The sequence below is a fragment of the Zalophus californianus genome, chromosome 4 (assembly GCF_009762305.2).
Source record: "Zalophus californianus isolate mZalCal1 chromosome 4, mZalCal1.pri.v2, whole genome shotgun sequence".
Classification (NCBI taxonomy): Eukaryota; Metazoa; Chordata; class Mammalia; order Carnivora; family Otariidae; genus Zalophus; species Zalophus californianus.
In genome coordinates this window covers 54709271-54726555 of record NC_045598.1, presented here as the reverse complement: position 1 = coordinate 54726555, position 17285 = coordinate 54709271, and the positions used below count along the sequence as shown (strand labels likewise).

General features: G+C 39.9%; 1 protein-coding gene across 7 annotated transcripts in view; it reads right to left on the bottom strand.

Moving 5' to 3' along the window:
- SGIP1 (SH3GL interacting endocytic adaptor 1) overlaps positions 1 to 17285 on the bottom strand; it is a 213008-nt gene that overhangs the window by 56019 nt on the left and 139704 nt on the right. For 3 of the 7 annotated variants that reach the window (XM_027618928.2, XM_027618939.2, XM_027618947.2), the window contains exons 13-18: positions 16617 to 16711; positions 13297 to 13389; positions 10625 to 10699; positions 8022 to 8513; positions 1763 to 1890; positions 691 to 817 (exon numbers count right to left, since the gene is read on the bottom strand). In XM_027618928.2, the coding sequence (XP_027474729.1) occupies positions 691 to 817; positions 1763 to 1890; positions 8022 to 8513; positions 10625 to 10699; positions 13297 to 13389; positions 16617 to 16711 (1010 nt within the window). The remainder of the gene's footprint in view (positions 1 to 690; positions 818 to 1762; positions 1891 to 8021; positions 8514 to 10624; positions 10700 to 13296; positions 13390 to 16616; positions 16712 to 17285) is intronic. The other 4 variants (XM_027618919.2, XM_035727228.1, XM_035727226.1 and 1 more) reach the window with 2 other exon arrangements.

The following is a 17285-nucleotide window of genomic DNA, read 5'->3' as shown; positions in this document are numbered from 1 at the left end:
GAAAGATGCTCCAGGCAAAATGAGGCATTTAAACCTGGGAAAACCTTCCAGCTGAGCAGCCATTCTCAACTCTTGACTTTCATCACACCATAAGGAAAGAGGCACAAAGGCATTTACTGAAAATGCCAGCAATGACTTATTTCTCAGGGAAAACTGACCACACATCACTGAAAAGCACTAGAAAAGAATGTCAAAAAGTTTACTCAAGTCCCACAATGCCAACACTTATACCATCTGTCAACATAAGGACAACCAAAAGTGATGAAGAAATGAAAGCTTTAAGAAAAATAAAAGATCAAAATTTCGTGAGTTCTGATGTGGTACACGATTGGAACTTAAATGAACATTCCTCCTCAAAGGAGACTATTTTTATGATAGAAATGATATGTAAATTACTGGACCTTATTTGTTGATTTCTTCTTTACTTTTATGAGTAGCTCTGTATGGAATAGCATAAGACAATTCCTGCAAAATACAGGTGTTAATGTTCTTTTATTTGTTTATTTGCTTAGTTGAAGCATTTCGCCTCCTTTGCTGAGAAGGTGCTTTTAAAAGAAGAGTCAGCTGATAGTAGCAGAACACAGAGCAAAACAATTTCAACCAGAAGTATAGGGCCTTGAGGTTTTCAGATGATAAAAAAATAGCCAGTCACAACAACAAACAGATTAAAAGACAGGAGATAATTTTTACCAACTGTGGGAGTGGTGGCTGCGCTCAAGGAATTGGTGGATGATATTGAAGAAGTACTTTCAGCTCGGGCAAGGGGTGCTATCGGAGGAGGGCTGGAAGAATGTATGGGAGGGCTAAAAGGTCTGGGCTGCAGGGAGAAGAAAAGAGAAGAAAATTAGATAAGCAGGTTGGAGTACTCTTGTTCCATGTTTTTGACATCTTCCAGCTCTGGATATGACAACTCAGGTTCTTAAAAGAGTATAGGTGACATCATTTTTATCTTGAAATTGATTCTATCTCTACAGGAGTTTGTGGATGGAGCTAGAGAAACCATCGATCACAGTGTGCAGGTACCTCAGGCTTAGAGAAGCTGAGATCTGTGATGTTTCAGGACTGTGAAGCTACATGCCCTCAGGAACTAAGCAGGTAACCTCCCGTGAGAGCTTATACCCATTTAAACATATTTAAATACAGTATACTCAACTGTGCTAGCTATACCAAATATTATGGACATCACCCAGTTTGTGACTCCTGTGCGAGGATAGCAAAGAAATGTTCCTCTTCCAGGAGTCTCTCAATTGTTCACACAGAATGTTTGCCACCTCTTCAGCCTTAAAACACGATGCAAGAAACTTCTGGAACAAATTTATCAGGCTACCACCCTCCTCTGTATTCACACGGTGTGCTTAACACCAGTAAGTTCTCTTAGTCTGGGGATGGAAACCAGGACTTACCCTCTCTTGCAGTCTTCCCAAGCCGGATAAATAGAGTGAAAGAAAACACCTCTCTTTCTAAAGGTCTTAGCACAACTGAGCATTACTACCTTAATTTGCATCAGACCCATGCGGGCAGAACCGAGAACCCCAGCCTCCTATTCCTATCATTTTAGACCTCGACTTGAAAGGTGGTGGAGATTGAGGGAGGGTCAAAATGTACACCCACGCTGCAGTGACCGCCTTTCAGATGCCACATGTCAGGGCCATTTGTACAACTGATAGGAGGCCATTGAGGTAGCCTGTGTTGCGGCATTTTGGCTTCTGTTTGTCATTCTCACCATGAGTCTCTGAGCAAGCCGGGGCAGAAGGGAACATACCACATCTCCAACTCCAGGTTTTCCTGGAGGTAGCTTTGGCCGAGATGGAGGCCGGGGAGGAGGCGGTGGAGGGGTGGTGCTGCTGCAGGGAACCAAGGGAGTGGCTGGTCGAGCAGGGGATGATGCACCTGAAAAACAAGCTGGTATTAACAATGGCCAGAACCATGCGTGGCCAAGAGCTGTCATCGTTGAATCCTCCTTCCCCATCCCCCCCAGGACAGCACCAGTCCCAGACAATTTTCTTCACCCCAGCAGTTAGTACACTCAACACTCTAGCATCTAGTGTGTATGTGTGTGTGTGGTTTTTTTTTTTTAATAAAGAAAAAAAATCACTCGGTTGAACTAGAGCTGATGGCAGAAGCTGAAGCTTATTGCCTTTTGTTGTCATGTGACACCCAGTGAAAGGTAAATCCTTTTATTATTCTCTGTGATGGAAAATATGCTTTAAGACACTTTTAGCCTGGTGGTGAGGACCTTTCATTTTGACCACATACACACCAAACTTATAATAAGTTCTCTTGTTTTTGCATATTCAGAATTAATGTCCAAGATGGAAATGGAAGTTAGACCTTGAAGGAAGGTGAATGATTTTTCCACATTATATATATACATATATATATATGTTTTAAAAAAAACACGTATAAGAGAATTATCTTTTTTACTGTGCTTCAAAATATGAATGCTAACTTTAATAAATCTAAGTAAACATTTGATGGTAAGCAAAGGATGGAACCATAAGAAAGTAAATTAGATGTTGCACAAGTAATTTGCATTTAGAATCTTAGTAACAGAATCACACTGAATTTAGAGGATTGTATTTTTTGAAGGAGGCTGCTTAGTAATCTATTCTATGTAGAGTTGGCCCATGATGATTTTTGTGGTGATTTTGAAAAGAGCCTCTTGGATTTACTTTTCTGGCTGTCAATGACAAACATGGGAAACAAAGAAGACACACAGAGGTTGGCATGCACACTAATCAACACACCAGTAGGGTCTTGAGACTCAGGGGTCGGTCTACATGGATAAACTACTTGACTCCAAACCTGAAGAAATTCAGATCAATATTCCAAACAGTGCTTGTTCAGAAAAGTTCCAACTACTCCGGAGGTTTTGTCACTTTGGTTAGAAGCACAGGTATCAGATCATTTCAAAACATTCTAAGAAATCCCACCTCAGGAAAATAACTGCCCACTCCTCTCCTGTAATCCAACATGCCACAAAACTGTGTTCTCTGGAGAAACCTAGATCAGCAAGTTGCTAATCTCCATCTCCAGATCTCCAGATTCCCAAAGAGCTTTGAAGTTGAACAACAAAACCCATCATCTTGGAATCTGCTCTCAGCTTAGGAGAGTCCCTGGGGGTAAACCTTGCTCCCCTTATTTAAATACAACCTGAAATATTGAGTGCGTTGTGTTTCTCTGTGCTGTTTATTCTAAGTGTAATTTCGTTAGTGTGAAACCCTGCTAAAATTACCGCCACCTCCATCCCTAGCCCTACTGCCTCACCACCTCAATCAGAATGAGAGCTCAGAGATATTGAGTAACTTGCTCAAGGTCCCGTAGCTCAGATGGTTGATTTAACTCCAAAGCTCAAGCTCTTAAATGCAGTGTCTTGTAGCTTTAGATGGAATGTGAAGTCCCACATTTTGCATAAAGTCTGCTCTTACTTTTGCAACAGCAGCTTGCCAACATCTCTCTCAATGTAAATATTTTTAGTCTTTGGATAATCTTTTCTTGAATAAAAAAAAGAAGATATGTTTTGACAGGTCCCACTACAAAGTTTCCTTTTGACTTAATAGATTGACACCCAGGATGTTTTCAGGAAACAGAAGTAACAGCAGAGAGATGGAAAATAAACCTTTAAACAACAAAGTCTTTGTCAGGAAGTTTCATGGGGCTCTTTCTAGGTTCTGTTTCACTGGGAAACCACACCATAGGGATGGTTCAAAATATCTATCCGTGGGTCTTTTTCCAATAGTCTTCTGAATCAAGCTCAGGAAAAGGTCAGCTGCTTATCTTTTTTCTATGTGTTCTAAGAGGGAAAGTTTTGAAAATCACTGTCAGTAATGCTTGGGAAAGATAATATTGGGGTTGTCAGCAAAGCAGTATGGAATAATGAGAAAAACTGAATGAAAAGGCAGAGGAGCTGAGTTCTGGCCCTGCCTGGCTCTTATCGGCTGTGGGATTTTTAACTTCTCTGAGCCAGAAATGAAACATTTCTACCTTACAGGGTAGTTGTAACAATCGAAATGGAAAATGCTTGTCAAGTGTTTAGTAAACTATAAAATGATACACAAATAAAAGAGAATAGGTGTTGATGATGATGGTAAAGACTGTCTGTTCATATAGACACAACTAAAAGCAAAGAAAAAAGTGGCTAGTTAACTGTCTTCTTTTCACTTTTTCCTAACTGGATTGATTTAATTGATTTGTTGTGCAGTTAGAAGGACACTGGGGCAGCGTTTAAGAAGCAAAACCATCTTAACAAAACCTGAGGTTCAGCAGAGGGTAGTCAGGGCCTGGGGGGGATTTTATAAGTGAACTGAGGTTTCCCATGCTTTCTTGAGGCTGCACAATTGTTTCGTATTCTAAGAGGGTAGAAGACTATTTGCACATCTCTAAACTCATTCTCTGATCTTATATTTTCATTTCTTCTACAAGCAGTGTTTATTCCCAAGAGCAGTGCTGGGAAAAAAAACTGGACATTTGCTGTTTCAGGTTTAACTTTAAAAATCACCTGTATGTTATTTGAGTTTTGTGAGTTCAAAAAAGTTGACAGCCATTGACGTGCTTTCAGTCCATTTGCTGCTTCAACTCGAAGTTCTAACATAGTTTTTTTGGTAGCCCCATAATGACTGCTTCAACTTCCATCTCTCTTTGCTGGCTAGTGGCCTGCCTAATTGGACTCTGCCACTCTAAAAGACATGTAGTTAGGAAATATATTTGTTTAGGTTAAACCCAGTTGTTTATAAATGTGTGTGTGTGTGTGTATGTGTATAACATCTTCTAATATTGCCTTAGTTTCTCAAATTGGAAAGTGTTGCACTGAACATTCTATCTTTACTGACATCTCTCTTTCCCTGGTCTCTACAGGCCAATAAAACTCTTTCTCCTTCCCATTCCCTGGCACACCACCCACAAGGAAGAAGAAATGGCCTCTGCCAAGAGAATTGTCATCTGCATTCCAATAAAGCAAAGTTCTGGCCAAACTAGGTATTTATAACTTTGCCATAAGGAAATCAAAGTTCTTGGAGCAAATCCTGAATCCAACTGTTTTTCAACATCAGGTAACCCAACTGATTCACAAGGCTGCGTGTACTGTCTACGCTTGGTCAGTGATCAAGTGAATGAAATTTTAAAATTGAGCATAATGGTACCCAGTTAAATATAGTTTGAGATGTACAGGAAAATCTAGTCTCATCAGGCTAAGTGTTATAAAAAGGAGGTCTTGAGAAGCATTGCTAATCTTTAAAACATGAGGCCATCTCTCATTGTTCTAAAATACATTTCTGCTAGTCTGTGTATATTCCATCAATAAAACATTAAATGGCAAATAAACTGGGACTTAATTAAGGAGATAATTGTGCAAAGTTTTATTTATTCATGAGCTTCATTGACCCAGTTCAGTCTTCCACTTAGAAATCCCATCTTTTACCCACAAAGCATAGTCTTTTTCCAGCTCAATTATTAAGAATCAAGAGTCTTTACTGGTAACACCTAAAAACAATTTTAAATAATTTACAAAGCTAAACATAGAGACGACAACAAAATTCTCAAAGATTTCAGGAAGAAAGCCAAGGCTCCCTTCTTCACTCATTAGATCAGTGGACAATTCAATTAAACGTCTTCCCGAGTCTCGTGGAAAGTGATGGAAGAAACAGATGAGCGACAAATCTGCCCTGTCCTCCCTTTCCTCAACCTAAACATGTTCATTTTGAGGAAAGCACAGTGGCCCACCACTGGAACAAGGGGATTATTCCTCTAGAAGCCTTTTCAGAAGATGAGAGCTTCACCCTGGTAAGAGAGCACCATAGAAGACCCTGGAAGCACTCCCCTCTTTGACAGTAGACAGGTTTGAAGTTTGAAATGAAGGCTTTAAGTAGGGTCTTTTTATTACCTTTACAGATATGTAAGGAGGCTTATATTCCCAAAATGATCTAAAAACGCAGCAGAAGATGAAGGCGGGTGCTCTAACCTTCTAGAATTATGGAGAGGAGCATAGAGAGTGGGTTTTGAGAGAAAACTGTTGGTGATTTTGTTGATGACACAGGGCAGAATAGGTGGGTGTCAGTGGTCAAATAAGTTTGGGATATTTTGTAACTAAACTTTAAAAGAGTGCTGGGAGAGCTCCGGGGTTAAGAGCACAGGCTTAGAATCAGACAGACCTGAATATGACTGAGTATCCCAAGTCTATCACCCATAGCTGTGTAAACTTGGGAAAATTACTTGACATCTCTGGGCTTCAGTTTTCCCAAGTTTACAGAGCTGTAAAATAGAAATAAGAGAGCATTTATCACATGGGGTTGTTTTAAGGATGAAATGATGTGCACAAAGGATTAAGATGATACCCAGGAGAAGAAACTATAGCTGTTATTATTGGCAAATTAAAGGCTGTCAGAGGTCCTATGGTAAAGAAACCTGCTGATTTTATTTTAACACAATGTTCCCCAAATTTATTTGAGTATTGAGTAGTTTTCCTTTTTTGGTGGAGGAAGGCACCTAGGGCACACGCAATCATACAAAACATCAGTTTTGTGTTGGGTACAGGTGACTCTCCAGCCCTTTCCTTGATCAGATTGGATGCTTGAAGCACAGGAATTTTCAAACACAGAGCAAGCACTGAAATACTCCATTGAAAGAGGACTATTCAAGTGGCTATTAGAGTGGGGACAAATGTCTTTCCTTCCTGTCTCTTACTAGATCTAAATAGCATAAACTTGGTCACCTCTTCCAAAGCAAATGAAAAACAAAAAACTCAGAAGGTGCCTAAACTGAACCCACAGGCCCAGGAAGGAAGGCACTTGGGCAGGGGGGTTCTTGCCAGATCAGTGTGAGCACCAGTAGAAGAAAAAATATGGAAGAAGAGACATTAGAAAATCTTGATCTTTTTCGGTGTGCATGGCAGCTGTTGCCATCTTTTTATAGGATGAGAACATAAAATGAAGTTTCAAAGAAGGAAAACCAAAATGTTAGATTCAACATCAACATTTGCATAGAGGGTCCCAAATGTCCATTTCTGTTAGACTTCTCCATCACCTGTCACCATGCTTAGAGTTGACTTCACAGGCTGATGAGCTTATCAAAATAAAATCAAAGAATCATTTGTCTTCAGTGGCAGTTTGATATATCGTGGATATAGTAAGGTACATTCTATTTGCTGTCCCCTAAAAAATCTTTTCAAACCCTACTTCTTTTTTTCTGAAGTAATTAGAGGGGTTAACATGGCTCTGCCCCTACCGAAAAAGAAAGGAAAAAGAAAAGAAGTCAAAGAAGAAAGAACACATTGACCTACCTACCAAAATTAGGATCCTTGGGAAGAAAACAGTATAAACTTTCAGTTATAAGATGAATACAGTCTGAGGATCTAATGCATAACACGGTGACTATAGCACTGTATTGTATAATTGATAACACCATATCGTATAATTGTAATTTGTTGAGAGAGTAGAGCTTAAATGTTCTCACCCTTCCCCCTGCCCAACCCCCCCAAAGGTAAATATGTGATGTGCTAATTAACTCGATGGGAGGAAACCTTTTACTATATCTATATCATCTATATCTATATCTCAAGTCATCACAATTTGCACTTTAAATATCTCATAATTTTGCCAATGATATCTCAATAAAGCTGAAAACAAAACAAACTAAAAAACGTTCTTGTACAGGCATCTGACAGGGAAATGAGACACTCAGCATGAAACTCACTGGCTATGAAATCTGCCTTTCTAGAACTTTCCTGAATTCCAAACAATGACAAAGCAGCTTCCTTTAAAAAATATGCACTTCCTAACTGCAAGGTGGAAGGCAGGGCGCTCCTAAGGAGCACTAGGAGTGCAGGGCAGAGCACATCACAGACTCGCACTATGACGGTTAGCATTCGATGCACTAGGACATGCCATGGGGCCACGGAACACCCAAACCAGAGGAGGGATGGCTGAAGCTCTAAAGCCAACTGCCAGGCAGGAGGAGGGTGTCGCTCACACTGCAGCAGCCACGGCCATTCCCGGGCACATGAAGCACACTCAAACAGTAAGACGTACCACTGGTGGTCCCCGTACCACTGCCCGAGCCAGGTCCAGGGGATGAAACCACAGTCCTGTAGGTGGGTGGTGGTGGGGGAGGTGGGGTTGCTCTCTGTCCCAGCCCAAAATCTTTGGGAGATGAGATTGTTTCTAAGTAATCATCTTTAATGAAGGTCTGCTCAGCAATTTTCTTCTGGACTTCTTCTAAATTGAGCGGCGATGGTACATTTCGAGGAGGACCAGAGGGTCCTGGGGGGCCTGGAGGGCCCGGGGGGCCCGGAGCTGGGGAGTCAGATGGGTTGTCTGATGCAGTTGGTGGGGACACCACCTTTTCCCTTGGAGTCAACTCTGGAGTAACATGTTCCGGGGACGTATCAGAAAAATGGACCCACTTTTCTTCAGCATTAACAGCAACAGACTTGGGGGATAACACTGGGCCAAAAATGCTGTCCAAGTCATTGATTGATGGTAGTTTTTCAATTTTGACCTCTGTGGCTGACTGGTCATTTCCTGTGGTTAAAGTAGTTGATTTTTAACTTTAATTGACTTGGTGAATATTATTTGTATTGGGGGGGCGGGAGGGGTGAGGTAAAGAATAGTAAACAGATTGCTCTGTGAGGTGTAAAAATAACTGGATCAGAGCTGAAGGGGAGGAGAGCATTCCCTGCCTCCATAATGTGAGCATCATCTTCTTATGCTGTTATTTTGCCCTTTCTGCTAGGTGACCCCAGGTAGCTATTTTTACCACCATTGAAAGTGCTGAGCGTGCTACTGTTCTTAAAGTCTGCTCACAAGAGTGCAAAGGGTGATCACTTTGAAAAGGCTGCACTTTGAAAAGGTTCACAGAGTTCAGGCTCTGGAACTGCAATCCCAAAAGGGAGGTCCCTTCTGAAAGTCTAGCCTAGAGACAACACAGTAAAAAAATAATTGATAGCTGAAAATCACCCTCATATTTGACAAAGACTGCTCTAGCATATTAAAATGTTTGGTGAAACTAATAATATCTTTTAGTTTAAAAAATTATTATATCATAATTAGTTGTACATCCTCCACCTTAAATACACCAGAAACACAGTACAATGGTTATTTAAAGAAATATCCCACACGTGTATTTACAAACACACACATATACATCCCACATACAACACACACAGGTTATTGAGAAGACATCTACTACTTATCAGAACTGCTTTGTATATACTTGTTTAATAGGGGGGAAAACTGTCAAAACATCTTTATAATTTCTTTTCCCATCAAGTCTAACCTGTTAACATCGTAGGTATAACTGTGATATACATCTATCTGGAGTCATGAAACGGAAAATCTCGGTTTTGCTTCAACATTAGCATCAGTTCTTCTAATTCTTACCAGTAATAAGAAAAAAATTTAAAACTATCTTCTACAGCTTGGCAGGAAATGCTTGAAAACAACTGCAATGTGAGGAAGTGCACTTTTTAAACACTGAGGTTATTGAAATTAGAAGCTGTTCCCTGAATGATTGCAAAGCATAAGCAGAGGCAACTTTACCTTTAAATAACTCATCGGCTCTAAGCGCTGCCTCAGTACTTCCATATTTCACATTAGAAAAGAATTAACCTTCAAGGCTCCAAGGCTACAGATAAATGGGGTAGCAGTTTGCATGTCCCACACTATTTATAATTTTGTCGCTGGTAGATTTATTTATATCTAACATATTTATGGGAATACAAGGAGCCAAAATGATTTGAACTTGCAAACACCTTTACCTATGATGCTCTGGATGATTCTTCGTTGGGTTTTAATCAATATAAATTTCAAAAATGACCATGCCTTGCACTTGGTCTTGTTGATAAATACCTACTCTGTAGCTATCAAACTCACCAGGCTGCAAAAATAGCAAAGGACAAAGCAGCAATAAAATTCCAAAAGGGATAAAGAACCATACTCTAACGGCCCAGACACATAACAGCAATTACAGCTTTTGACTTGCTGGCCCAATAGGACAAGGTAGATTATAAATTGCATGAATGTGTAATATTGATTTTAATAGAAGGTAAAGATGTGCCTTAGAAATGATCTGTCTAAAGGCATGTGGCATTTCTTTGCCATATTTCATTATCCTTACACATCTCTTCACCATGGGATAATAATGATTCCTGGGAAAAAAAATTCCCCACCTCCCAAGCTTAGGCTGCACATCCTGGGAACCATTCTATGTCTTTGTAGATCAGACAGTTTTAATTCTAGAAAAACAATGATCGGTTCTTGGGAAAATACGAATTGTGCCTTGAGATTTTTTAATTCGTAAATCATTAACATAAGATCCAACGGAGTGAAGGGCCAATTAGACAAAGACTTTTGATATTGAGATTTTCTTTTTCTTTCATCTCACAAGTAAATGTGACCCTCATTCAACAAAATGATACAGAGGAAAAAGGAGTTGAGAAAGTGAAACTTTTTGTGAAACCTGAGAGTGAGACTTTAAAATAAGTCTGCATAGTAAATTGTCATGGAAGGAAAACCCAGTGCAAACATTTTCATGCTTGAGTTTCTACAGTTCCTGACATGTCCAGGGCTGGGTGAGGTCCAGGGCCACTGCTGATTGCTGTTATCATCCCAGTACTGAAAAACCTGAAGCTTACCTGGTGCAACTGTGAGCGGGGAGCCCGTTCGGGGTGGGGTGGCTGGTACGTTTTTGGGAGGCAGTGGTGGGGGTGCTGCAAAGACACAGAAACCGAGCATCATCGATCACTTTCTCCATAAGTTACAAATATTCTGTAGATAAGCAGGATTTGGGCTTTCATTCATATTCCTGCTATTGGAAATGCTATAACCATTAATGGTCTAAATTTTTTTCAGTTCAGAGCTAAGAAACGGAAGCAGGACCCATTCAGATTCGTCCATTTTATGATAATAAGAATCCGTCAAAAGGACGTCAGATGATAACAATAATAATGTCATCATTTTATTCATTCAACCCTTTATTTGACAAACTTCAAGCACCGGCAAAGTTCTAGATTGTACTAGGAACTGGGGGCATGGGGTTGAATAAAAGGAGCCTCTGTCCTCAAGGAATTCATGATTGAATGAATGAATATCATGTTAACAGATGATCACAATCCAGGGTATGGTGAAGGGAATGAGAATGTCTTGGTGGAGGCTCGGGTGAGGGGTTTTTAATATAGTCAAGATAGTATTGCCTAGATGGATTCTGGAAAGATGTCTCAAAGTTATACATCTTAACTTTTAGTATATTTTTGAAAGTCTGAAGCAATATGATTGAGGGCAAGAGAAAATATACAGATTCCCTTGGTAAAAATGATGGTGAACCAAACCCTCTGAGATAGAAAAAGTATTGTCTTACGGCCCCAGCCCAGAGACTCAGCCTTCTGAACTGGACTTGTCATTTTGTGGGCAAGGTTAGGGATTACTGTATCAACAGGTACATTTTTTTTCTTATTCTCTCTTTAAATGCATGTTTTCCTGTCATTGGCTACGTTTGGTAGATTCAAAGAGTTCACACTAGTCTCATAAACCAGACTCAAGTTCATTTGTGAATCTTGAATGTTGTCCAAACTTCCATGACCTAAAAGCAGAGTGGGTCAGCTGGGCGCTGGCTGGAGAGAGCTTGGCAGTACCCTCTGCCTGCCTGCACTAGAAAGAGCCCCTTTCTGTCACTCCACCCCCACCTGACTTCATTTAATTTTAGAAAGCATCCTGTCTTTCTACACAAGAGGCATGACTAACAGCTATCTTCCTAAAGCCCAGAAATATGTGGCTCCTAATCTTAGTTATGAGCTTCTGAAAACTACACCTCAAATGGATCATGTTTTTCCGTAGAAGCTAAGAGTCAATCAGGGGCTCTGTTTCTGGCTAAGGTTCTCTGCAAAAATTAAGGTCATAATCAACAAAAACACATAAAACACCATAAAAGCCTAATAATCTAAAGTAGCAAACTTATGCTGCAATCGCGAAATGAACAAAATTATCCAATACACATCGATTCTACAACAGCCTTTGCTGTGCTAAGTGTAACCACACCACATAAAATCAGAAAACTCGAAAATGCCAATAATTGGTCTTAAAATCAATACATCATCTACATAAACATTTCATTTATGTCCTTTCTTGGCATCTAGCAAAGGTTTTCTAGGAATCTGGGTGGCTCAGGTCTCTCAAGAAAGCTTTTCAAGGAAGTTAGAGTTTTTTGCTGGCTTTGTTTCTCAGTAGTAGAGAGAATCATTCAAAGTCACCCCAATGGGGTTCATATACTTTCAAAGCACATCTTTGAAAAGTTTAGATGCTTAAAATAGTTATTGGTGATGCTGTTTTTCCTGTCCTGTTTTATGAGAGAAATATCTTCGAAAAGACCGGATCCCATGGTTTTATAGCAATATCTCCAGCAAACAACCTCATGGGCCTTTGATCAGGAATCCCCTTGGTTAATTCCGATGATTATTTTTGGGCCCCATAAAGTAGAACCCTGGGATTGCTGAACTGGAAGAGTATTAATTGGTGTGTACGTGAGCTTCACAAAACAAAAATACTCTCTGCATCCCACCACACCCCCAAACTCCTTTCTCCGAGACCCAGTCTTCTTCCCATAGGCATTTTAACAAGTGCTTTCCACAAGCACATACGTTATGGGAAGTCCAATGAAATGAGAACTCAAGAAATACATCAAGCAGGTGGCTTGACCAAAGGAGCAATTCATTCAGGCCAAATAGTCCAACCCACTACAGGTGAAGAGCATCTTCAGGAGGAAGTGGGGGGCGTGCTGGAAGAGCAGTGCTCGCAGCCCCTGATTTGAGACAAGTTTGCCCTGACCTCCTGTTTCAGCTTTCCACCAAACAGCATCATTTCTCTTGCTCTCCAATTATCCTTCTTTCATCTCAATGTGTCCTTTCTGTCCCATGCACCCTCCTTGTCCTGTAGGACTCACAGAGACTATCTGATTTGTTCACTTTTGTGTTGTGTGATAGCCCAGTACCTGGAGCATGGTTGGTTTCTTTACCTTCCTTGCTTCTCCCTCTTATATATGCATATTGAATGAATGAATGAATGAATGAGCCTATCGGATGTCAGAAGAGGCTATGATTCAAAGTCAATAATTTTACTTTATTATATTATTCTTGCCTTGACAAACTGCCCTATGTCCCTTTAAGTCTAAAGCCTATTAGAATCACATCTTTTCTTAATATTATATAGTCCAAATGTTGCTTACGTACTTTCTACAAGTTGCCTAATTTCACTATGCAGACAGACAGCAAAATGAGTCACTTATTTTTCCAGACACAGCAGACACATAACTTACTTCCAGTGGGAAAAGGCCTTGTTAACTTTGGCGACTCGATGCTTGGATTAATTGGTTGGCCTGAACCCCATATCTCAGGCTGATCTAAAAGAACTGGAAACATAAAAGAAAATTTCCCAGGGTGAGTTCAAAAAAGAAACGTTCCTGGATTTTAGAACTTAAAATTTCAATTTAAAGTTGAGCTTCGCAAAATCATCTCCCTCTTTCCTCAGTCCTAGCAAAGTAATTCAGAAGTGTGCTACTCCTCATGCTTTTCAAGCAAAGAATGCAAATGGCAGTGGTGTATGTGTGTGTGTGGTGATGGTAGGGGTGTCAGTGTGTGCACACATAGCTGAATAAAAACTTTCAAAATAGAGCATCTGTATTTTCTTCCTGGTTGGTCACTTAAGGACATTCTGAATGTCAGTACATATACTGGTTCTATTTCTGGTGCCCATTTAATGATCCAGGCGTTAATCCCATGGACAGTCATTTCAAGTTGGTTTATTTAAAGTTTGGTGTGAATAGGTTACAGAAATGAAAATTCCTGGGTTCTGTAGAGTGGTTCATAGCTTTAAAGGATCATATAGTGTCTTTAAATAAGCCTTTAACAGCATCAAAAAGAGAAATGACATTATTCTAAAAATGTTTGGTAAATATCTTAAGAGAACCAGAAAATAAATAAGAGTTTCCACACTTAAAGTAAATCAGAGAAATAAGGTATTGGGCCTAATGATACTGAACCTAATTTGTTTCTATTTCTTCTGTTTCCTTGTTTAGATTTTTTTTTTTTTGCTATGGTAACAATGCAATGTAAACAACCAGATCTTCTCTGCACATATCATGTGCCAGGATCTACATAAGTACTGCTTGTAATTCATTATGTTGTAAAATACAGGCTGGGAAGTTAGTGGAATGTGAATTTGAATCCTGTCTTTACAGTTAAGACTGTAGGACCTTGGGCCAGTGGTTTCACCTCTGAGCTTCCCTTCCTTCGGTGTAGAGATAATAAGAGCAATCTGAGAGTTACTAAAAGGGTCACAGGAGATAATACAAATAAACACAAGGTATACAAAATCTATATAACACACTTATCCCAAGGTCAGTAGCTATTAGTAGGTATTCTAATCCGTACAACACTGCCCGGTGGTTGATATTAGTACCATTTTCAGCAGGGGAAGCAAAGATTAAAGTGATTAAATAGCATGCCCAAGAGCTACCTGGTGAGGTAGAAGAGCCAAGATCTGATCCTGGGCATGCACACCTAACTCCAAAATACATATTTTCCCCCCAGGCCTTTTAAATTAGTGATGGGAGAATCAATAAAAAGAAGTGAGAGTGAGTCGATCTGAAAGGTAAGTGTGGATATTGGAAGAGCTAGTGTGCTTGGTGCAAAGGCTGGAACTTTATAGAACTTTGGGGGGGAAACCGCCTCAAGACAAAGCAAGCCAGGCTCATAGACAAGTTCAGTTGTGTATCTCCTCTCCATCACAAACCCAAAGATGCTCTTAGTTCTGTTTTAACATGAAAGCAAATATTATCCAAAGATGTGAAGCAGCATTTTTTTTTAATGGATTTGATGTGGGACACCACCTTGATTTTTTAAAAACTGTTTTCCATTTTGTAAATCAAGTTTCCATACAGTCATGGAATTCCTTTAATAGTTAGATGCAGAGGCAACAAATCAAACCCCACCTTTAGTCATTACACAATTTAGTCATTAAAAAAACAAACTTGATCATAGTTGAGTTAGTAAGACAACTGACAGACTCATTGCAAGGCCACCTTTACTTGGGGATTCTAAGTTGTAGACATTCAAATCCCTGAAGGAGCAATTTAGGGATGTTCCTTATGCATTTTCCTAACTTAATTATTGAAAAATATTTTGATGCGGTTGACTGCTAGCTCTCTTCCAGTATCCATTCTCCATTTCTCCTCAGTTAAAAAGTTCTAGCTGGCCAGATGGCACTAAGTTCTCTCTGATTGGCTCTGGCTAAAGTGACATATGTCTCTTGCAGATTAATTGGCAGTGAGTATCCTAGCCCTCCCTGTCCCCTACCGCCTCCCCACTTCATTCTGACTGGGAGATGATGAGAGCTGGACCAGCTCCTCTGGACCCAGAGACAAAGGCCACATGTTAAGAATAGCAGACCCAGGGCGCCTGGGTGGCTCAGATGGTTAAGCGTCTGCCTTCGGCTCAGGTCATGATCCCAGGGTCCAGGGATCGAGTCCCGCATCGGGCTCCCTGCTCCTTGGGAGCCTGCTTCTCCCTCTGCCTCTCTCTCTGTCTCTCATGAATAAATAAATAAAATCTAAAAAAAAAAAAATCCATATGAAATCAAATTAAAAAAAAAAAAGAATAGCAGACCCACCCTACCAGTCTTATATTGTTTACCTTGAGATTGTTGACATAAAACAGAAATAAAATTCTATATTGTTTAAGTCCCTGTACTTTGGAGTCTCTTTGCTACTGTAGTGCAGTCTACTCATTATGCTTTCAAGCCCTGTTGTCCTTAACAGTTAAACTTGATTTCTTCGACCAACAGTATAAAAAATAACATTTTTATTATATACATACCACAGCGTTTTTAGATCAAATGACTTTTCAGAAAAAATATTCCGTATTACCAAACACAGATACCAGAGATACACGCACTGGGCATAAATACATTTCAGGAATAGATTGGATCCCTTTTATAAGGAGCTTCATTTTGGCAAGCAAGGTATATACTATCTATAGCCATCTGAAAAAGATGGGTAATTTTAAAAAGTTAAATATTTCATTCTAGGAGTAAATATTTAGTAGGTAAACCCAATAATAATGGCTGAATTGATATTTCTTCCGCAACACTTTATTTGTAAGTTGCTCAATGATTCAGGGTCATTCCTGGGTCTCGAGCCTGCAAACAAGTCTGTTGTGAGCAATCCAATTGACACTTCCACCAACCAGGTGGAGAAGAGAGTAAATGTGGTCGGGGAGGTTGGATCACCGTGACAGTGACTCTGCCAGGGAGTGTGAAGGTCTGGCTCCACCATGATGACCATTTGGCTCACAGAGCACTTATTCCCTGACTTATTTCCGGTGATTTGTATCCATTTGCAATAATTCTTACCTACCGCTTTTGAGGAGTGAACTTGTTAGCTACTTGATATTTCCGGAAGTAAAGTTGCAAATCCTAAAATACTGGAGGTTTTCAAATGAAACTCTTGTTCCAACAGCACACCTAGATCAGAACTTTTCTTTCCCTTGAGGATCTGATGGTACATGGCTCAAAACCCACACCTTTGCTCAAGGCAAGTTATACTTCAATGAAAAGAAAAAAATCTAGAGAGATACACACTTTTCCTACCTTCTGTCTTCTGTTCATCAAAAGCTGACTCTAATGGTGGACCAAAGAGGGGAGCAAGGGCCATCGTGTCATCTGTAGGCTTTTTGCTAAATCACACAGATTAAAACAAAACAGAGAGAAAGGGAATATTAATGCTAAAAAGATATACAAGCTTTCGAGTATTTTTCATGGTAAGGCAGATAGATGTGTGTGTACAAAGGCATGAATGGAAGCTCCCATGGGGCTAGAAAGTATACGTAAAAATGTCAAATGTATTATGGACCAAGAGAATCAGTAGGAGATAAGATCCCCAGTTCTCAGTGGGAAACCAAGGAGAGGGCCCAATAGAAATGAGTTGAAAAAGAAAAACTCTTTCAAATCATCATGATTCTCTATACCTAGAAGAGATAATACTAGAGATAACAGTTTATTGCAAAGCACCTTAGTCTCTTTGGATCTCAAAAACCATTTATATTTGTCTTCATCACATCTCTGTATTGTAGTTAATGCGGTTGGTGATTAGTGAAAGTCAGGTATAGGGAGGTTAAATGACAAGCCACCCAGGAAGTTTGTGTTTGAATCAGAAACTAGGTCTACTAGTTTCTAATTTCCAACCTGTCTCCCCAACCAACAAACACAATAGACTAGCTATAACCTCCTAATACCTTAAACACCCCTTAT